General features: G+C 42.8%; 1 protein-coding gene across 6 annotated transcripts in view; it reads right to left on the bottom strand.

Moving 5' to 3' along the window:
* The window catches only part of DUSP12 (dual specificity phosphatase 12), a 159,426-nt gene that overhangs the window by 74,271 nt on the left and 61,348 nt on the right, over nucleotides 1-23,807 (bottom strand). For 4 of the 6 annotated variants that reach the window (XM_073643016.1, XM_073643015.1, XM_073643017.1 and 1 more), the window contains exons 2-4: nucleotides 20,233-20,522; nucleotides 6,223-6,336; nucleotides 2,814-2,932 (exon numbers count right to left, since the gene is read on the bottom strand). In XM_073643016.1, coding sequence (XP_073499117.1) covers nucleotides 2,814-2,932; nucleotides 6,223-6,336; nucleotides 20,233-20,489 — 490 coding nt within the window. In that variant the 5' untranslated portion in view covers nucleotides 20,490-20,522. Of the gene's footprint in view, nucleotides 1-2,813; nucleotides 2,933-6,222; nucleotides 6,337-6,979; nucleotides 7,112-8,416; nucleotides 8,476-20,232; nucleotides 20,523-23,807 lie in introns of all 6 variants that reach the window. The other 2 variants (XM_073643019.1, XM_073643020.1) reach the window with 2 other exon arrangements.

Raw genomic sequence — 23,807 nt, 5'->3', positions numbered from 1 at the left:
GACCCCAAAATTTGTTGTGCAATTTCCCCTGGGCACGCATATACCCCATACGTGGGGAAAAACCACTGTTTGGGCGCACGGCAGGGCTCGGAAGGGAAGGAGCGCCATTTGACATTTTGATTGTAAAATTTGCTTGAATAATTAGCGGACACCATGTTGCGTTTGGAGAGCCCCTGTGTGCCTAAACATTGGAGCGCCCCCACAAGTGACCCCATTTTGGAAACTAGACCTCCCAAGGCACCTATCTAGATGCATAGTGAGCACTTGGAACCCCCAGGTGCTTCACAAATTGATTCATAAAAATGAAAAAGTGTCTTTTATTTCACTTTTTAATTTTTACGAATCAATTTGTGAAGCACCTGGGGATTCCAAGTGCTCACTATGCATCTAGATAGGTGCATTGGGGGGTCTAGTTTCCAAAATGGGGTCACTTGTGGGGGAGATCCAATGTTTAGGCACGCAGGGGCTCTCCAAACGCAACATGGCGTCCGCAAACAATTTGAGCCGATTTTCCATTCAATTTGTTAGCGGACACCATGTCGCGTTTGGAGAGCCCCTGATGTGCCTAAACAGTGGAGCTCCCCCACAAGTGACCCCATTTTGGAAACTATACCCCTCAAGGATTTTATTAAGGTGTATAGTGGACATTTTGAACCCAGAGGTACGACACAGAATTTGTTAACATTAGGTCATCATATTGAATAAGTTGTAATTAGTCTTGAGCGCAAGTGCTCGCTACTTAAGTTTGCATCGGGTACTCAGGTATGCACCATGTACTGCGTGTGCTCGAGTGACATGCTCGAGTCCCTGCCCCGCATGTTTCACGGTTATTAGACACCCAAAAAAAAACATGCGGGGATCGCTCGTGCATGGCAGGCAATCCCCGCAAAGTTTTTTTGGCCGCGAAGCATATGGGGCGGAGACTTGAGCATGTCACTCAAATACCCACGATACTCAATGCATACCAGAGCACCCGATGCAAACTCAAGTAACGAGCACTTGCGCTCAACACTAGTCGCCATATCGTCATCTTTTTTCTTACTTTTGAAAAAAATCCCAACCCCATCACAACCCTAACCCCAAACCCAGCCCTAACCCTAGCCCAACCGTAACCCGAGAGTTTATTTTTTACGCCGTTCCTCGTGCGGTATAAGTGATTAGACGACTTTATTCTTCGGGTCGGTGCGATTACAGTGATACCAGAATCATATGGGGTTTTTATGACTGACAGCTGTCACACACTAAAAGACGCATTTTTTGTAAAATCTAGTTTTTGCATCGCCATATTTTGAGAGCTATAATTTTTCCAGATTTTGGCAGACAGTCATATGATGGCTTGTTTTTTGCGGGATGAGTTGACGTGGTTATTGGTGCCATTTTCAGGCACGTGACATTTTTTGATCGCTTTCTATTCCGATTTTTAGGAGGCAGAATAAACAAAACCAACAATTCAGGATTTTTTTTTTTTTTTTTTATTATTCTGTTCCGCGTGTGGTAAAATTGATAAGGTAGCTTTATTCTTCGGGTCAGTACGTTTACAGCGGTACCACATTTATATGGTTTTTCTATGTTTTGCACTTTTACATAATAAAAGCAATTTTATAGAAAAAAATATTTTTTAGCATAGCTTTATTCTGAGAGCTATAACTTTTTTATTTTTCGGCTGATGGAGCTGTATGGCGGCTTGTTTTTTGTGGGACGAGATGACGTTTTCAGCGGTACCATTTTTATTTATATTCGTCTTTTTGATCACGTGTTATTCCATTTTTTGTTTGGCGGCATGATGATAAAGCATTGTTTTTTGCTTCGTTTTTTTTTTTTTTTTACCGTGTTCACTGAAGGGGTTAAATAGTGGGACAGTTTTATAGGTCAGGTTGTTCTGGATGCGGCGATACCAAATATGTGTACTTATATTGTTTTTTTTTTGTTTTTTATAATAATATTTATTGATAGGTACATTATATTTTTATTTTTGGTGGATTATTTTTTTTATTTTATTTTTATTTATTTTTTTTTTTCACTTTCTGACAGTTTTTACCCTTTTTTACTCTGTCCCACTCTGGGACTTTCACTTTTTTTATTCTGATCGCCTGCATGGCACAGGAATGCAGCACCATCCCTGTGCCATGCAGGCTGTCAGCGCTAGACAGGGAGAAGATAGTTTGGAGATGCACTGCGCATGTCCAAACAATCTTCCTGTTGTCTGGTGACCCGAATGTTGTCATGACGACATCAGGTCGTCATGGCAACATCCTGGAAGCCACGGCAGACAGCGCTGGAGGCCGGAAGAGGAGGTGAGTATCTGTGATTACCTCCCCTTGCCACCGCAATGCTGCGATCGACTTCGATCGCAGCATTGCGGGGGTTAATGTGCAGGGAGCGGTGCAGGACTGCTCCCTGCACATAGTACCGGGTGTCAGCTGTGACAATCAGCTGACACCCGGCGGCGATCGCGCCCGCACAGCTCGTGTGCGATCGCGATGACGTACTAATATGGGTCTGGCTCTTAAGTTCCAGGGCACAGATGCGTATTAGTACGTCTAATGTTGTTAAGGGGTTAAATATGGCAAGTGGGCAGAATGTAGCTTCATTTTCACCCTGTAGCTATACTTACTGTAGGCTAGACATAATGTAAATGCTATTTATCTGCAGAATTCCCCTATATCTGCAAGTAAACAGCATTTCTGAAGATGACTGGTGCCCTTAAAAAAATATTAAATAAGTGTCACTGAAGTTGTCCATATTTTTTAAACAGAAATATGAAAACTTTTTTCAAAGAAAGTAAAAAATCCTTGAACCCTTGTGTTCATTACCAGGGTATTTCTGCATCAGTTTCTGTAAGCGATACTGTTTGTAGCAAGCGCTGCTGATATCCACTTCACAACCCATGTCTTCAAATATCACCAGCTGGTTAACAAACTCATCATGGATTCTGAAAGAAACAAAGAGCTGATGAGTCAGATGAGCTTCTCCGTATAAAGATCTTCTTTTGGCTGCTGTCTTTCCTCCTCCGGATGTCACTTACGTCCAAGGGAGGGGATAGTGAAAACAGTACTGATTGGCTGCAGGGATTGTGTGACATAATATGGTACAATCACCGGGAGAACCAATGCTGACACTGCTGAAGCAGGACCTGAGGTGAGTATAGGGTTTATTATTTTACTGTCTGGAAACATAGGGATTGACAAGGTACTGTCCGAGTAAAGAACAACCTCTTTCATGAAAAGCTGAAGAGTTGCCTTGATAAATAGATAAGGCTCAATTCACAGCAAGTACCCCATCTGATGCAAATTGAGCCATTATTAACCCATTCATCTCATTAGGACATAAATAAACGTCCTGGGCAGGGATGCACAAGTGTGGAGGGTGCTTATGAGCTGAGCTCACTCCACATGCGGTAGATGCCAGCTACGTTACATAGCTGGAAAGTGTGACTAAGGCCAGCGTCAAACCAGCGTATGGCATCCGATGCGAGAGCATCGGACGTGATATGCTAATGACACTCGGCTCCTGCTCTGCTGCGAGTGGGAGCTGAGTGTCAGTGCTCTGATTCTGTTGCATGAGAGGATGGCAGTATAGCTGCGAAGGAGACAGATAAATTAATCTCTCCATCTCCTCTGTTGCTGTTGTCGGCGGTAATCGCACTGCACTCAGGTGATATCCGAGTGCAGTGCGGTTTCACATGCACCCATAGACTTATATTGGTGCGTGCAATCTGAAATCCGCATGCAATCGCAGTATGCTGCGTTTTTTTTTCTGTCCAATCGTGATCTGATGGGAGCAGGAAAAAAAACGCCATAGAGAACACAAGCATAGGATTAAATTGGTATGAATGCAATACGATTTTTAATCGCAAGTGGGAGCGAGCCCTGACACCGGTATCGGATGGTAAGCATTTAAATGCTGCTGTCAATCTCCATGTGGGCGCTAGTCCCATCACGCCCTCCCCTCGCATCTTGAAGAACCAATGAGTTACCATGAATATATGAAAAAATAAACAGAATTAAAAAAAAATTCTAACCCTTGCAAAGTTAATTGCGGACAGCACAGTGATGCCATCCGTGTGCGGTCTATGATTTTCACAGACCGACAGACTTGTATTGGTACTTTGCATCCGTGATGGTGGTAAAAAAGACATGTCTCCATGCAGACATGTCCCACAAAAAATACAGATGTGTGAACAGCCCTAGACTATAATGGGTACATGTTCTATCCATGAAAATCACAGCTAGAACATGTAAGTGAAACACCAATGTCAGTATTGCATTTTTTTACCATTTCATCTTGCTTGAAAATATTTTTTCCCCATTTTTCAGTACATTGTATGGCAAAATTAATGATGGCATTCATCACTACAGCTTACCCGGTAAAATAAAAGGTCCTCATAAAGGCTATGTCAACAGAAAAATAAAAATGTTATGGCTCTTGGAGGAAGTCAAGTGAAAAGAAAAAAAAATACCTGGTCATTAAAAGGTTACCAAGGACAAAAGAGGCCTCAAAGTTGCCCAAATCCTTAAAGGGGAACTGTACAGTGAAAAAAACAGTATTTCCCTGCAGCCATAGTGTTAATCTGCAAGTAAATACAGTTTTAAACATGAGACAGTCTAATGTGATGTTTGGCTGCAGGGAGAAAATTAAGTCATGTTCTCCTGGCAGCTGCTCATTTTCAGTCATCAGGCCGATGCCGGGGCTGTGAGCTGCATGATTACAGCGCTCTCAGTGGTAGAATGCTGCCAGCTCATAACTGCCCATGGAACTATAAGCAAGCGGCTGCAGAGAGACTACAACTTCACTTTCTCCCTGCAGCCAAAGATAAAAGTAGACTGCCGCACATGTATAAAAGTGTTTACATGCCATAACCATTACGGCTGCAGGGAAATACCGCTTTTTTTAGGACAGGCTCCCTCCAAGGTTTTGGGCAACTTTCCCACAATGAGTTTTTGAAGCTGCATATTCTCGGTGCACAAACGCAGCGTCTTACAGTTCCAACAAAGTGGATGGGATTTACAGAAATCTCATGCCCGCGGTTTTTCTATGCTGTGTAAGTGGACCTGCAGTGTTTAATATCAGCAACGTGCCATTTTCTCTTGTGGGTACGCTGACTTTTATGTGCAGATTGTATTTATGCAGAGAATCTGAAAGTAAAAACACATACACATTTTTAGCCTGTCTCTGCTGCAGAAAAAACAATAAAAATACACGTAGTCAACACAGACCGCATCAATAAAGTCAAAACCCAATACCAGGAAGTATCAAAAACAAAGAAGCTTTATTTAAAACATGGCATACCAAGAGACAAAAAAATTCAGAGCCAAAACCGTGATAAAGATGCATGTAAAAAAACGCAAGTAACCTAATATGTGCAGAAAATCAGGAACATCAAAACTCACAAAATACTCATCATAGAAATGAAGTATGACAAGGACTAAGACAACTGGGATACAGCATCTTCTAAGTGAAAATTCTTGTATAGTGTTCCTGGTATACTATTAATCCAAGGAAGCAGAACTGGTGAACCGGACTCAGGATCATGGAGGCCAAGGCTTATTCATGCACGTCTGATCCATGTCCTTAAAGCAGGGTTCACAAAAGCACATCCAAAATCATTAATTTACGTCCAGATAAAAAAACAACAGTTTTTCATCCTTATGAAAGTAGAAGTATACCAAGTATATACACCAAGCGCAATAGGGTCTTATCTGGTGGAGAAATTACTCTAGGTAAGAGGTATAGGAACTGCTCACCCACAACTGAGGAATCAAGGTATGACAGCTGCTGCAGTACCCTCAGGTTGGGAGAGCCCACCATGTAGAACAATTGGTAGGAGAATAGGAGTAGTAGTCTGCGCTGCTGTGCTAGATACAAGAAATCCTGAGGATGTGATGAGGGATTAGGCCATGCGGTTTATTCTCAACGTGTTTTGAAGTTGGACCAACTTCTTCATCAGAACCAAAATATTGGTCAGTAGCCCCCCTCCTTGGGGTGGTCTCTAATTTAAAACATGGGTAAGCAGTATTTTGTGATGTGTGTATATTTGGGCCAATGTGTTACAGGCAATTGTACTGGATAGTTTATTTATATATGGGAGCCATTTGATGTACAAAACAAAATCTGCCAAAAAATACAAACATACAAGTAAAAATAAATCTAAGGTGTTCATAGCCTGTGAAATATATATACAGTGTTCTAGATACAAGTCATGAAACCTTCTGAAGAACCTACTTAATATCAGATTTTTTCTCTTGCAGTCTCTGGTAAGCCTCTCCAAACGTGCACTTTGTGGTGTTCATCATGTACGCGGCGATCACAGCAGCACTTCGGCTTACTCCAGCGTGACTATTAAAGAAAAATATGGGCTGAAACATGAAAGGTTTAATTCATGTGAGTAATGTCGCGTATAAAATGTGTTTTTATGGCTAAAGGGAATCGGTCAGGTCTCCAAAAGCTATTAATCTGCAGATACAGGGTTAATCTGCACATTAATAGCATCACAGTGCTGTCTGGCAGCTGTACTGAAAGCTGGGCTACTGGGAGAAAATTACCTTCAACTCTCCCTGAAGCCAAAGGCTTTCAGTCATTGAGGTGCGGCTACAGTTACCGCTCACAGCAATGTATGCACGCTCCGGCACACTGATTGACATGGTGCAGATGCGTTTCAGAGCGAGCTGTCAATCCGTGTTGGGGCATGGTGTGGCTCTATGACTGAAAGCCAGCAACTCCCGGGAGGAATAAAGTTATTTTATTCTCAGTAGCCGGACTTACAGTACAGCAGCCAGACAGCACTATTTAACTGCAGATTAAAAAGGTTTGCAGACATGACAGGTGCCCTTTAAGTTCCAGGACAAAAAAGTCAGTTGTGCAAGAATTCAGGTCAAATCATCATTGTGATATGAATGAAAATTGTTTTATAAGGGAGAAAAAAGAAACAAGTCACAATGATGCTATACAAAATATCCATCCACTTAAGCAAAAGTCCAACCAGTAGCAACACGTGGCCTTTTGAGACGTCCATGTGTCATGTTCGTGTTTTATCCATGTTTTCATCACTAGAACATGTAAACATTATAGTCTACGGGGCTGTTCAGATGACCGTTTTTTTTGTAAACGGTGTCTGCAAAAAAGATAAAAAAATAAAGAAGACATGTCTATTTTTGATCCGCGTCACAGATGAAATTGACCCATAAAAGTCTATGGGTCTGTGAAAATGAAGGACAGCACATGGATGGCATCAGTGTACAATCTGTGTGATGCTCATGATTTATATTGTAAATGGATAGAAGCTGCGTAAATTATTACATTTTTCATCAGTGAAAAGCACAGATGAAACTGATGGTAAGGCTACATTCATACATCCGTGTGAAATGTCCAAGCTGCCCCCGATATTTTTATCTGAGAGCACACAGACCCATTTAGCTATGTGGATCTATTCAGGCATCCATTAAAATGACAGATTTGAGAATGGGATCAGTGAGACAGAGCAGTTCCTATTTAGAGCTGATTTTGAGAATCAGAACACAGGACAGGGGCGGACACTGACTGCTTGGGGCCCCTGTGCAAGAAATGTGTCTGGGTCCCCCACCTTTTATGGAGACAAAGCTACAGATGTATATATAGCCACAAACACATATACATAGCCTCCTTTATTATGTACAGCACCGTTCCTTACATATTGGATTATCTATAGCCCCCTGTCTTTATTACATACCTTCTGCATTATATATCTAACAAGAGCGATGACGGCTGATGGAGCAAGGGAAAGCTTCTTTCCTGATGTAGGAGCTGATGGGCTGGTCTTCATGTCACTGGCTGCTCCATCAGCAGTCCTTTTATAACTAACAAGAGATGACTATGTAATAAAAGAGGGTGCTGTGACTGACAAAAATAACAAGAATATGTTATGTAAGGGAGAGCACTGCACATAGCAGAGGAAGCTATATAATAAGAGACGGCATCATATATAGCTAGAGAGGATGGTACGTATTAAAGGAGGGTGTTATACATAATAAAAGATGAAAATATATAACTAAGGACGGCGCTATACATAAGTGAGTACACTATATACTAAGGGACTGCGCTATACATAATAAGGCTACATTCCTGCATCTGTGTGCAGTGTCGGTGTGCTGCCCTGTTTTACAGATGTATTGATCTTGTCCTATTCTAATCCTCAAAATCGGATCAGAACAGGACATTCTCTGACCCTCACAGATCTCATTCTCAGATACGTGATTTTCATGGATGTGTGAATGGATCTATAAAACTGTACGAGTCCGTGGACCATCCGATAAAAAAATCTGGCAGCACACGGACATTTCACACAAATGTGAGAATGCAGCCTAAGGGATTTTACAGATAACATTATCACTACAAGTCACACAGTGCAGACAAAGAATAATATTTACATCCAGGAACTTACCGCTGACGTCTCTTCTGATCAGAGTCAGTTTCTGCTGTTTCTTCTCCATCTGGTCAGACCTTCATTTTAATAATATAAAATTAATAATTCTCTGTGACTCTCCCCAATTAACTGTAAGGCTATATGCACACGGAAAATATACAACGCTTTACAGTACAAGCAAAGTGAAACCCCATCACTGTTCTCTCCCAGCACCCCCCGTCATTGCTCTCTCCATCCCCACCATCCTCATCATTGCTCTCTCCATCGCCATCATTGCTCTCCCCATCCCCACCATCCTCATCATTGCTCTCCCCATCCCCACCATCCTCATCATTGCTCGCCCCATCCCCACCATCCTCATCATTGCTCTCCCCATCCTCATCATTGCTCTCCCCATCCTCATCATTGCTCTCCCCATCCCCATCATTGCTCTCCCCATCCCCATCATTGCCCTCCCCATTCCCACCATCCTCATCATTTCTCTCCCCTCCCCACCATCCTCATCATTGCTCTCCCCATCCCCACCATCAACATCATTGCTCTCCCCACCTCCCCTCAGCGTTTCAATATAAAAAAAACAAAAAAAAAAAACACAAAACACAACTTACCTCTCAGCCCGCTCGCCTGCAGAATCCTCCTGGTTGCCGGCAACTTTCTCTCTGACCCAGGCGCGCACTGCATGATGACGTCATCAAGCTGGCAACATCTGTGTCAGGGAGAAAGCTCTGGGTAGGAAGCAGAGCATGGATCCCTCAGCTCCGCTGCCATTTTCAGGAGGAAAATGGCAACGGAGCTGGAGGGACCACTCCCTGTCCGCCGCACATAAAAGGGCAATCTGGCCATGGGCCCCCTGGAGCCTGGGGCTCAGAGAAGCAGCCCAGATTGTGCTCAATATTAGTCGCCTGGCAAGGCCCCCCCCTGCACCGCCGGGCCCCGATGCAGTTGCACCGGCGGTATGTCCGCCCCTGGAAATGGACATATTCATTACTCAATACATCTGTGTGCTGTCCAAAGGGGACGGCCAAAGCACAGATGAACAACGATCCGTGTGTTCACACACCTAAAAAGTCAAGAACATCTGAATAAGGACTAAGGCAGGGAAGCCACACAACATCTGATAATTTTCAGAAGGCCCAGTCAGCCTGGGGTTCAGGTGTTTGGATGCAGGTGATGGGAGTGCTTCTATTTTTACTTAAAGAAGCACTCCCATCAACATTTTTATCCTCTTAATATATTGCAGTCATCATATTATATAACACTGTGTACTTACAATTGCTCATTTCGCCTTTCTACCCAGCTAATCCTTCTCTTTTCCATTAGGTCTATAACATCCCGTGATTAAAAACAGATCAGCTGAATCCTTCTAAGCTCTATGAAGAAACTGGAGGTCAATTTTGCCGGTATGACTAATCAGTCATTGCAAAAGTCTCTGACAGGGGAAAGGGAGCTGCTTGGTAGGGAGTTGAAGAGGGAAAATGAGAAATTCAGGGACAAGAGACTTCTTATTTCTACACAGAGCAGAGAAAAAAAATTAACTGGGTAAAAGGGCAAAATGAGAAATTGTAAGTACCGTATTTTTCAGACTATAAGACATACTTTTTTCTTCCAAAATTTTGGAGAAAAGTGGGGGGTGCGTCTTATAGTCCGATATAACATATATATACACACACAAACTGTGGCTGTGGATGGTGTGGGAGGAGCAGTAGCAGCGGAGGAGAGGGGCACAGGCGGCATCAGCCACCTGCTGCAGCCTACACTGTGCCCGCTACTAAAGAAAATGAGTATTGACTGCTTCCCACGCCCATGTATGGCACCTTTCATCCCTCATCCTGGTATGTATGGCACAGTTCATCCCTTTTCCTGGTATGTATGGCACCCCTCATCCTGGTATGTATGGCACTCCTCATCCTGGTATGTATGGCACCCCTCATCCTGGTATGTATGGCACCCCTCATCCTGGTATGTATGGCCCCCTTCACCCCTCATCCTGGTATGCTTGGCACCCCGATTCCCATCACGCTGCACACAAAAAAATAAACAATTATACTCACCTCCTCTCTCCTCCAGCGCTGCATCCTGCTCTGCTGCCGACAGGGATCCCCCTGTGTGAGCCGCGCATGGACTGCCATGCGCCCTCACACTGTGAGATGCTGTGCCGGAATAGTCACTGCTCCCCACGCCGAGACTGTGTGCGGAGGGAGCAGTGACCATTAACTTTAGTAGCGCGCACACTACAGTTGAGCTCAAAAGTTTACATACCCCGGCAGAATTTTTCCTTTCTTGGCCTTGTTTTAGAGAATATGAAAAATAACCAAAAAACTAGGGTTGGGTGAAGCCATTTATTGTCAAACTACTGTGTTTTCTCTTTTTAAATCTTAATGACAACCAAAAACATCCAAATGACCCTGATCAAAAGTTCATATACCCCAGTTCTTAATACCGTGTATTGCCCCCTTTAACATCAATGACAGCTTGAAGTCTTTTGTGGTAGTTATGGATGAGGTTCTTTATTTTATCAGATGGTAAAGTTGCCCATTCTTCTTGGCAAAAAGCCTCCAGTTGCTGTAAATTCCAGGGCCGTCTAGCATGAATTGCGCGCTTGAGATCTCCCCAGAGTGGCTCAATGATATTGAGGTCAGGATACTGAAATGGCCACTCCAGAACCTTCACTTTGTTCGGCTGTAGCCAATTACAGGTCGACTTGGCCTTGTGTTTTGGATCGTTGTCATGTTGGAACATCCAAGTACATCCCATGCGCAGCTTCCGGGCTGATGAGTGCAAATTTGCCTCCAGTATTTGCTGATCACGTGCTGCATTCATCTTTTCTTCCACTCTTACCAAGTTTCCTGTGCCTTTGTATCTCACACATCCCCAAAACATTAGCGATCCACCTCCGTGCTTTACTGTAGGAATGGTGCTCCTTTCATCATGGCCTTTTTGACCTCTCTCCAAATGTAACGTTTATGGTTGTGGACAAAAAGTTCAATTTTGGTCTCATCACTACAAATTACCTTGTTCCAGAAGTTTTGAGGCTTGTCTCTGTGGTGTTTGGCCTATTGTAGACGAGATACTTTGTGGCAAATGCGCGGTAATGGCTTTCTTCTGGCGACTCGACCATGCAGCCCATTTTTCTTCACGTGCCTTCTTATTGTGCATCTTGATACAGCCACACCTCTGGTTTTCAGAGAGTCCTGAATTTCAGCTGATGTTATTTGTGGGTTTTTCTTTGCATCCCGAACAATTTTCCTGGCAGTTCTGGCCATGGTTTGGTTTTTACAGAGCCCCTGATTTTCCATTTGTTAATCACAGTTTGAACGCTGCTGACTGACATTACCAATTCCTTGGATTTTTTTTTGTATCCCTTTCCTGTGTTATACAGTTCAACTACCTTTTCCCGTAGATTCGTTGACAATTCTTTTGCTTTCCCAATGACTCACAATCCAGAAATGTCAGTGGCTGGATGAAAGATGCAGGAGTCTGTCTGGATCCCTGAAACTCACTCAGCTTTTATGCACACACATTAATTACAAGCAAACAGGTCACAGGTGAGGATGCTACCTTTAGTAGCCATTCAAACCCATTTGTGTCAAATTCTGTGCATGTTATCAGGCCAAAATCACCAGGGTATGTGAACTTTTGATCAGGGTCATTTGGATGTTTTTTGTTGTCATTAAGAATTAAAAAGAGAAAAAAACAGTAGTTTGACAATAAATGGCTTCACCCAACCAATACCCATGAGTGGAGAAAAATTTTTTTTTTGTTATCATTCATATTCTCTGAAACAAGGCCAAGAAAGGAAAAATTCTGCCGGGGCATGTAAACTTTTGATCACAACTGTATACCCGCAGAGCGGCTTCTGCTGCCGCTTTGTGGTCTGTGCACACGCTATTAAAGACTATGAATATTCACTACAACCCATGGGAGTAGATTGTAGTGAATATTCATGATCTTTAATAACGGGCACACAGACCGCAGAGCGGCAGCAGAAGCCACAATGCGGGTACAGTGTGCGCGCTATAAAGGTGAGTGAATGGTCACTGCTCCCAACGCACCACAGTCCCGGCATGGGAGCAGTGACTATTCAGGCACAGCATCTCATAGTGTGAGGGCGCATGGCAGTCTATGCACGGCTCACACAGTGAAATCCCTGTCGGCAGCAGAGCAGGACGCAGCGCTGAAGGAGAGTGAGGAGGTGAGTATATTGTTTATTTTTTGTGTGCAGCATGATGGAGATCAGAGGGTGCCAAGCATACCAGGAAAAGGAACTAAGGGTGCCATACATACCAGGAAGAGGGATGAAGGGTGCCATACATACCAGGGAGAGGGATGAAGGGTGCCATACATAGCAGGATGAGGGATGAAGGGTGCCATACATAGCAGGATGAGGGATGAAGGGTGCCATACATAGCAGGATGAGGGATGAAGGGTGCCATACATAGCAGGATGAGGGATGAAGGGTGCCATACATAGCAGGATGAGGGATGAAGGGTGCCATACATAGCAGGATGAGGGATGAAGGGTGCCATACATAGCAGGATGAGGGATGAAGGGTGCCATACATAGCAGGATGAGGGATGAAGGGTGCCATACATACCAGGATGAGGGATGAAGGGTGCCATACATACCAGGATGAGGGATGAAGGGTGCCATACATACCAGGATGAGGGATGAAGGGTGCCATACATACCAGGATGAAGGGTGCCATACATACCAGGATGAGGGATGAAGGGTGCCATACATACCAGGATGAGGGATGAAGGGTGCCATACATACCAGGATGAGGGATGAAGGGTGCCATACATACCAGGATGAGGGATGAAGGGTGCCATACATACCAGGATGAGGGATGAAGGGTGCCATACATACCAGGATGAGGGATGAAGGGTGCCATACATACCAGGATGAGGGATGAAGGGTGCCATACATACCAGGATGAGGGATGAAGGGTGCCATACATACCAGGATGAGGGATGAAGGGTGCCATACATACCAGGATGAGGGATGAAGGGTGCCATACATACCAGGATGAGGGATGAAGGGTGCCATACATACCAGGATGAGGGATGAAGGGTGCCATACATACCAGGATGAGGGATGAAGGGTGCCATACATACCAGGATGAGGGATGAAGGGTGCCATACATACCAGGATGAGGGATGAAGGGTGCCATACATACCAGGATGAGGGATGAAGGGTGCCATACATACCAGGATGAGGGATGAAGGGTGCCATACATACCAGGATGAGGGATGAAGGGTGCCATACATACCAGGATGAGGGATGAAGGGTGCCATACATACCAGGATGAGGGATGAAGGGTGCCATACATACCAGGATGAGGGATGAAGGGTGCCATACATACCAGGATGAGGGATGAAGGGTGCCATACATACCAGGATGAGGGATGAAGGGTGCCATGCATACCAGGATGAGGGATGAAGGGTACCATGCTTACCAGGATGGGGATGAGGGGGGCCATACCTGGATGAAGGGTGCAATTTATACCAGGAAAAAGAGATGGGGGGGGCATACATACCAGCATGAGGGGTGCCATACATACCAGGATGAGGGGCGAAGGGCGCCATACATACCAGGATGAGGATGAGGGGTGCCATGCATACCAGGATGGGGGATGAGGGCCAAGTATAACAGGAAGGAGGGAGTCATATATACCAGGATGGGGGATATTAACAGAATTGGAGGACGTTACCTCTATAACAGGGTCAGCAGCAGACTCCCTCTCAACAGTTAAACATGACTATATTTTTTGCTTAAATTTTTTTTCCTATTTTTCTCCTGTAAAACCTAGGTCCGCCTTATGGTCCAGTGCGTCTTATAGTCAGAAAAATACGGAACACCGTGGTGTATAATATGATGATGGCAGTAAATAAAGAGGATAAAAACTTTGATGGTAGTGTTTCTTTGAACTCATTTTTATTCTGTTTTTCAAAAATGTCACAAAGAAAGAGATTAACAAAAATTTAGACAAGCAGAAACCTCAAGTTCCAAATATCATAATTATACAAACAAAACAAAAAAAACCCAAACTCTCGCAATAAGGCCACGTTCACACGTTCAGTATTTTACATCAGTATTTGTAAGCCAAGACTAGTAGAAGGTGAAAAATGCACAAGTGGTGCACATGTTTCTATTATACTTTTCCTGATTGTTCCACCCCTGACTTTGGATTACAAATACTGGATGTAAAATACTGACCAAATACTGTACACAAGGCCTAAGTCGGCTCACTGTGTCCACAAATATAAAAAGAAAAACACTGTCGATAAGAAATAAATAATACAATGTGTTCTACAGAACAAGGCTATGAAAAAAACAAAAAGGAAAAAAAATTGATCATCCAATAAACAAAATTGATCCCAAAAGACAATATATACCCCCTTAAAAAGGTTACAGAAGGTCCCACAAAAACACCTGCTCATGCAATACAATTAACGGGAATCTGTCACCCCCTGGGAATTATTAGACCTCTGATATGGGCATAATTTATAACAAAGAGAAAAATGGAGCCTTCAATAGCTTAGAACGATTATTCAAATTTTATTGCATAGAAAGATTAAAATCAGTAACAAAAAACACCCATATCATGATATTCCCCCATGATGAAGCGGTCATTTATACAAGCGAAATGTGCGTAGGGGACTTGGGGAATCTTCTCACCAGGATGACGGTCCCATTGGCATCCATCTCCAACTGCTGAGTCTAATTATTTAATATGTATTCTCCCTTGAGCCTACTGATAACTACCAAGATGTACTAGGTACTATACGCTTTGGCTCAGGGTTTATCTTATGGACTCATTAGATACTATCAGTATCTACTATGTATAGGAATGCCCTTCTGGCATAGTCACTATTCATAATACCACATTGTAATCATAGATTTTTAATTTATTATTACTTTTGTCAGATTCAAGGTATTTCTGTGACCATTGTGGGTTTTTCTTTCATTAAACGAGGGGTACCGCCAATTTTGACCACGTGTGTATTTACATTTCTATCACCTGTATGCCCATATTAGAGGTCTGATAACTCCCAGGGGGTGACAGATTCCCTTTAAACCTCAATAGGAACCACGAGTTCTATATTATATTGTAGCATTACAAGGAATCCACTGCCTCACGACATCATAACAAAATATCAATGACTGGTAACACAATATCTGTGGATATGGTGAGGCAGGTAAATGGGGGTCTACTGAGCAAACACCCGACACTTTTTTTTTTCTGCTACCTCCTTTTTTCGCCATTGCCCCCTTCTAGGACCCATAACTTTCTCTTTTTTTGTAGACGCAGCTGGACAGCTGTGTTTTTTTTTTCCACTGGATGACTTGTATTTTTAAGTGCCACCATTCTGGGGAATATACAACCTAATACCTAACTGTTATTAACTCTTTATGTGAAGAAATAAAAAAATAATTTTGCAGTTTTTTGACACATCAAGTTTCACACTTTTAATTTGTTGTTCAAATAAAGCATTAACTTGGGTTACTGTGGGTTAGGTCTCACTCACAGGAGCAATGTTTTATCAGATAGCACTCGGTCCAATGTTATTTTATGGGGCAGTGCAGATCAGCAATTATTTTCTCATGATTTGGCATGAGAAAACATTCCCCGCATGTTGCGAGTGGCTCCGGAATTCAGATCACATACATGTCTATGGGTGTGTGTGAAAGGTCGGGCGGCACTCATCCGAGTACAGCCTGACATCCGGACACATAGAATGGAGTTGGAGAAATGACATTGTCTGTCTTCTCCACACCTCTGCGTGAATTCTCGCATGTGAGCGAATCTGATCACAGTGACCTGACACTTGGCTCAGGCTCTGACAGTCTGAACAGAGCATCATTAGCATAATGGATCAGATTCTCTTGCAGCAGAGAATCATCGCTCGTGTGACCCCGGCCTTAGAACAATTATGGCGATACCAAATTAAGTTTTGTATTATTACTTTCATATAATACACTAGAAAAAAAATCATTTGTTTTTTTTGTTGCCTATTCTGAAAGTCATAAGTTTAACATTTTTCTGTTACAAGGCTTTATCTGGGAAGCAAGAAGATGTCTTCATTGGTCCCATTTTTGGGTAAATATGAACTTTTGAGAGGTAGTTCTGGTTTCTGTTTTTAAATACCGCTCTCCATTCAGGATAATTCACATGCCACTTTATTTCTGCAGGTCTATATGGTCATGAGAAAATCTAATTCTTTTTTTTAAAGGTTTTACTAGTTTTGCTTAAAAAAAAGGAGATGCTGCCGGGCTACCTTACTGGACTTTAAAAATGTCAATGCTGACCAGGGCTGTGGAGTCGGTGTCCATTTTGGTGGGGTCAGAATAAAATGGACTGACTTCAATATATAACAACTTGGGTACAGTAGTACAATGCAGGTTGTGCTATAAATGTTTTCATAAGAATTTGGGAAAGTTATGAAATGTCCTATAAATGTCTGTTCTGTTCCTGAGCTAAGCTTTTAGTTGAGATGAATCTGTGTTGCACTTTATGTACATGCTCAGTGGTGACTAGTGCTGTGGAGTCAGGAGTCGTCAGTTAGGGAAATGTCAGAGTTGGTGGTTTGGCTTACTGACTCCACAGCCTTAGTGCTGACGTCATCTGGCTGGAGTGGTCAATCTTCACACCATGACTTGGTGACTAAGCAAATGACCCACACCGCCTCGATGAAGCAGAGAAACGGTTTTCTACTCATGAAAAAAAGGGTTTTTTTAACTTGATAACTATAGCAAAACCACTATACACTTCAATGTCATTGTAATAATTTACATGGGACAGGGATTAGTTTGATAGGCAATTTTTTGATGTCAAGTTACCTTTAAATGTGTTTATACATTTCTAATGAACAATATCAATAGCCTGTAAGGGGTTGGTAACCCAGGGTACTACAAATAAGGCGTCCCCTGGGCACATCCAGAGATGTCATTGAACACATGCCCTGCACCTAGAGAGAGATACTGATCTTTGATTTGAAACTCACAGGCATCATGTAAGTTCCTCTCAGTCTGGCACTTGAACAAAATTCTCCAACATTACCAAATCTAATACCCTCCACAAAAACATGGACCACCTCCTATGCCTTCACATTTATGTAGGATGGACCAGCATCGATGACAACAGTGCTGTGTCCATCCTGTGGCAGAGAAAGGCAGGTTCAGGCATTATAAAGTGTTCCCAATGCCTCTCTGGAAGCCATTTAGGAGATGAAGAAACCAGGGCGCTGATCTTACAGAGGGAGGCAGCAGAACAGATGACACTACATACGATGACACATTACAAATGTATGTCAGTGTGGAAGGTTGATCCAACACAAACGCTCCATGGTGCACTGAATTTATTAACTGGTGCACGCCAGTTAATGAATTCAGGACAACTTAGTGGCGGAGCAGCCCAAAACTGGTGTAAGAAAACCAAAAGTCACAAAAATTTTGCGACTGTTCAAAATGTTTTACATGTTTTTTAAGCCAGTTTTATAGTGTACACACTTTGAAGAATTGGGGCCAAAATGTTTTAACCATTGATCGATTTAGAACATGAACACAGCCAAGTTACATGATAAGCACACGTCATCACACAGGACCATGGAGGAGCCAGACGAAGTGCAGAGAAAAGTAGTAGAATGGTTATGTAAAATTACAGCTCATGGCTGTAAGAAAGTTTTCTACTCCAGAAAACACCACTGACATGTTAACCTTATGATTCTCCAGGTCAGTACTAGTACACAGATAGCAAACGTGTATAAGTTCTTTTTTATTTAACCCCTTAAGGACCTTGGGATTTTCAGTTTTTGCATTTTCATTTTTTGCTCCCCTTGTTCCCAGAGCCATAGCGTTTTTATTTTTTGGTCAATATGGTCACGTGAGGGCGTATTTTTTGCGGGACAAGTTGTACTTTTAACGAAATTACTGGTTTTACCATATCATGTACGGGAAAACAGGAAAAATTTCCAAGTGTGGTGAAATTGCAAAAAAAAGTGCAATACCAGTTGTTTTTTACCACGTTCACTGAATGCTAAAACTGACCTGCCATTATTATTCTCCAGGTCATTAGGAGTTCATAGACACCAAACATGTACAGGTTCTTCTTTATTTAAGTGGTGAAAAAAAAAATCCAGAGTTTACTTAAAAAAAAAAAAAAAAAGCGCCATTTTCCAAGACCTGTAGCGTCTCCATTTTTCGGGACCTGGGTCTGGGTGAGGGCTTATTTTTTGCGCCGAGCTGAAGTTTTTATTGATACCATTTTGGGGTAGATCCAATGTTTTGATCGCACATTATTGCATTTTATTGCAATGTTGCGGTGACCAAAAAAAAGTAATTCTGGCGTTTAGAATTTTTTTTTCGTTACGTCGTTTACCAATCGGATTATGTTTTTTATATTGATAGGGCGATTCTGAACGCGGCGATAACAAATATGTGTATGTGTGGCTTTTTTTTTTTTTTTTTATTTTGAATGGGGGGTGATTTAAACTTTTATACATTTTTTATTTTTTTAAAAACTTTTTTTTACACTTTCTGCATGCTTCTATAGTCTCCATAAGAGACTAGAAGCAGCAATTGTCTGATTGCTTCTACTGCATACAGGCAACGAGCAGATCGCCTGTATGCTCGAGAAATGCTCATGTGCTATGAGCACCGACCACTAGGTGGCGCTCATAGCTAGCGAGACATGACAACCACAGGGGTCTGCTGCAGACGCCGGGTTGTCATGCCCACGCATCAGTGACCCGTGATCACGTGACGGGGTCACCGATGGGCAGGGCTAATGCCGCGCCTCCAGCGCAGCGATGTTAAATGCCGCTGTCAGAGATTGACAGCGGCATTTAACTGGTTAACAGCAGCGGGTAGATCGCGATTACACCTGCGGCTGTTGCGGGCACATGTCAGCTGTAAGAATCAGCTGACATTCCCAGTTCAGCACGGGCTCAGCGCCGGAGCCCTCACTGAACCGAGGGTGATGGCCTGGGGCATACTAATAAATCCCAGGCCAGTAAGGGGTTAAGTTATGCTGTTTACCGATCGGATTAATTATTTTTATATTTTGATAGATCGGGTGTTTTTGAATTCAGCGATATTAGAAATGTGATTTGAACTTTTATATTTTTTTTTTTGGAGCATTGAAGCTGTGATCTTCTGACTGCTTGTGCCACACATAGCAGGGCTTCAGCCCCGCTGTGTAGCAGAAATGATCACCTGCTATGAAAGCCGGCCACGGGCGGCGTTCATAGCAAATCTGCCATGACAAGCACGGACGTCTCCTACCATGCAACACATTGGCGCCCGCGGTCATATGAATGCAGGGTGCCGATGGACGGGGTTAGTGACGTGCGTCGGGTGCGCCCATGTTAAATGCCGCTGTCATAGATTAACAGCGGCATTTAACATGTTAACAGCCGCGGGTGGATCGCGATTCCACCTGTGCCTGATCAAATCAGCTGTCATGTACCTGAAAAGATGCAGGCACAGTGCCAGAGCCCGAATAAAAGGGGGATGCACGACCTATGATGTACCTGTACGTCATAGGTGGTGAAGGGGTTAAAGGGTGGTGAAGTGATGAGCGAGTGTGATCTGATAACATGTTATCCGAGAATGCTCGGGTGTACTCGAGTTCCCGCGGCTGGGTTTGCCTAACAAACAGGCAATCCTCGCATGTGGTGCAGCTGTCTAACAGCCGCAAATCATGCAGACACGGGGACTCGAACATGTTACTCGAGCACGTCTGAGATACTTGGATAACACGATATCTGAGCACGCTCGCTCATCACTAGCTAATAGCAATTACTGAAGAGTATTTGCACACTTCTGCCACTTACCAATGCACCAGCGCACATGATCCTGGCTTTTTAAGAGCATCTTTTAAAAACTCTAAACACTCCGATAAATGGCTTAGAAGATCGGCACTGGAATCATCCAAAAGATGGATAAACTTCTTCTGAAACGAGTCTTGTTGGTCATTTTGCTCTATTCTGTCTACGGTCAGTATGTGAGAAATGCCAGCACCCTGCAAGGACGGTACATCTGTGGCATCACTGACGCTGCCAATGTACAGGCCTGGCAGAATACAAATCATCTTGAGGTTACAGCTCAGTTGAAAAAGATTATCCTGTAAAAATTAAAGAAATAAATTAGAACAAAAAATGTGTAGAAGTAATAAAGAGAGACATTTCATTCATACACAATTTAGTAATAAATTTCTGCTCACATTTGTGTGAGGCTTCTATGGATATGTACAGTGCAGACCAAAAGTTTGGACACATCTTCTCATTTAAAGAAATTTCAGTATTTTCATGACTTTGAAAATTGTACATTCACACTGAAGGCATCAAAAGTATGAATTAACACATGTGGAATTATATACTTAACAAAAAAGTGTGAAACAACTGAAAATATGTCTTAAATTCTAGGTTCTTCAAAGTAGCCACCTTTTGCTTTGATGACTGCTTTGCACATTCTTGGCATTCTCTTGATGAGCTTCAAGAGGTAGTCACCGGAAATGGTTTTCACTTCACAGGTGTGCCCTGTCAGGTTTAATAAGTGGGATTTCTTGCCTTATAAATGGGGTTGGGACCATCAGTTGTGTTGTGCAGAAGTCAGGTGGATACACAGTTGATAGTCCTACTGAATAGACTGTTAGAATTTGTATTATGGCAAGAAAAAAGCAGCTAAATAAAGAAAAACGTGTGGCCATCATTACTTTAAGAAATGAAGGTCAGTCAGTCCGAAAAATTGGGAAAAATTTGAAAGTGTCCCCAAGTGCAGTTGCAAAAACCATCAAGCACTACAAAGAAACTGGCTCACATGGGGACCGCGCCAGGAAAGGAAGACCGAGAGTCACCTCTGCTTCTGAGGATAAGTTTATCCGAGTCACCAGCCTCAGAAATCGCAGGTTAACAGCAGCTCAGATTAGAGACAAGGTCAATGCCACACAGAGTTCTAGCAGCAGAAACATCTCTTCAACAATTGTTTAGAGACTTTGTGCAGCAGGCCTTCATGGCAAAATAGCTGCTAGGAAACCACTGCTAAGGACAGGCGACAAGCAGAACAGACTTGTTTGGGCTAAAGAACACAAGGAATGGACATTAGACCAGTGGAAATCTGTGATTGGGTCTGATGAGTCCAAATTTGAGATCTTTGGTTCCAACCACCGTGCCTTTGTGCGACGCAGGAAAGGTGAACAGATGGACTCTACATGCCTGGTTACCACCATGAAGCATGGAGGAGGAGGTGTGATGGTGTGGGGGTGCTTTGCTGTTGACACTGTTGGGGATTTATTCAAAATTGAAGGCATACTGAACCAGCATGGCTACCACAGCATCTTGCAGCGGCATGCTATGCCATCTGGTTTGCGTTTAGTTGGACCATCATTTATTTTTCAACAGGACAATGACCCCAAACACACCTCCAGGCTGTGTAAGGGCTATTTGACCAAGAGGGAGAGTGATGGGGTACTACGCCAGATGACATGGCCTCCACAGTCACCAGACCTGAACCCAATCGAGATGGTCTGGGGTGAGCTGGACCGCAGAGTGAAGGCAAAAGGGCCAACAAGTGCTAAGCATCTCTGGGAACTCCTTCAAGATTGTTGGAAGACCATTTCCGGTGACTACCTCTATAAGATCATCAAGAGAATGCCAAGAGTGTGCAAAGCAAAAGGTGGATACTTTGAAGAACCTAGAATATAAGACATATTTTCAGTTGTTTCACACTTTTTTGTTAAGTATATAATTCCACATGTGTTAATTCATAGTTTTGATGCCTTCAGTGTGAATGTACAATTTTCAAAATCATGAAAATACAGAAAAATCTTTAAATGAGAAGGTGTGTCCAAACCCTGCACTGCCATAGTCTATCAGAACTCCTTCAGCGTGCCAGGTGCTCCGTACTTTTCTTAGTGGCGATGCATGTTATGGCAGCACTGGCCAATTCCCGTGAGTTGGGTAACACCGTAAGTCCCAATCTGGTTTGCTGTCCCACTACCCTGGGAGGTCAGGGCATCATACGGTTATGGCTGTGAATAAGGTATTGTACTGTGTGGTGACACTATAATGGGCTTCACTAGGAGAAATATTTTTTCTGGGGAATAAAAAGTTAAAAACTAAAGATAGATACACAGAAACTACCGCGCTAGAAATAATACTGCCAAAAAGCCACTTGAAAAGTGCACAAGCACTGCCGACTGTGCTCTTGATTGGAGGCTGAAACACTAGGAGGTAAATGAAAGTGCCTGGATTTATTCTATGCATGTGACATCTGTATACCAGCTGTTTCATTGTGCAGTATATCTCTTTTTATTTGTCTTTATATTCTTCATGATTTTAAATAAAGAATAATTGTTTAACTAGAAAACAGAGGCAGCCAAATAAACACATTTCAAAGGAACAAGGTCCTTCTTCATCAAGGTATATACAGCGGATCCTTACACCATTGACTTTCATCCTGTCTTTTATGCTGTTACATTACCAATGTTGTCATTATTACAGGTATTGTTGTGACATCAGTTGATACAATTGCTGTTTTTATATACCATTTTATTTGGTGTGCACCATTTTTATTACCTATTTGGCCACAATTGTGTTTCACATCCAGGCACTTTCATTTACCTCCAGGTGTTACCAGCCTCCAATCTAGAGCACAGTCGGCAGTGCGTATATGTGCTCTCAGCTGGTTTAGTATACATCTGCTTGCCCACTTTTCAGGTGGCTCTTTTGGCAGTATTATTTCTACCGCGGTTGTTTTTCTGTATCTATCCTTATTAATTATCAGCAGGTTGACACACACAACTCATTTTCTACCAGCAGCTATAGCCTAGAGTTACTTTGGGAAGAGCACCAATAATTTTATCAGGGATGTGGAGTGAGAGTTGGTGTCCATTCCAGGGGAGTTGGTATAAAATGGACCGACTCCTAAAATACATAATAAATTGGGTACAGTAATACAATGCAGAATGTGCAGTAAATGTTTTCATAAGAATTTGGGAAAGTTATGAAATGTCCTATAAATGTCTGTTCTGTTCCTGATCTAAGGATCTCGGCTTTTAGTTGGGATGAATCTGTGATGCACTTTATGTAGTGAGACTGTGCTGTGGAAAAGGAAGTCAAGGAAATGTTGGGAGTCGGCGGTTTGGGTTACCGACTCCACACCCCTGTTTTTTATATATACTCCAAATATTAAAAACTGAGTGAGGTTAGGAAAGTGGCTTAGCATAAAATAAAACTTTCCGTGGTGTCCTAAGCATAATGTGTGTATCCCCCATCCTTCCTTAGTTTCAGGGCAGGTGCAGACAGCTGTTTTAACACATCTGGCTAAATTGGTCGACTCTAATCAGAGTAGGTTCCAAATTTCTTAGATGTGGAGAATTTTTAGAATTATGGGTGAGTGCCATCAGAGT

Source organism: Phyllobates terribilis, unplaced genomic scaffold (genome assembly GCF_046119375.1).
Source record: "Phyllobates terribilis strain yellow unplaced genomic scaffold, ASM4611937v1 Scaffold_8__6_contigs__length_399053987, whole genome shotgun sequence".
Classification (NCBI taxonomy): Eukaryota; Metazoa; Chordata; class Amphibia; order Anura; family Dendrobatidae; genus Phyllobates; species Phyllobates terribilis.
This window is presented reverse-complemented; position numbering and strand designations above follow the sequence as displayed.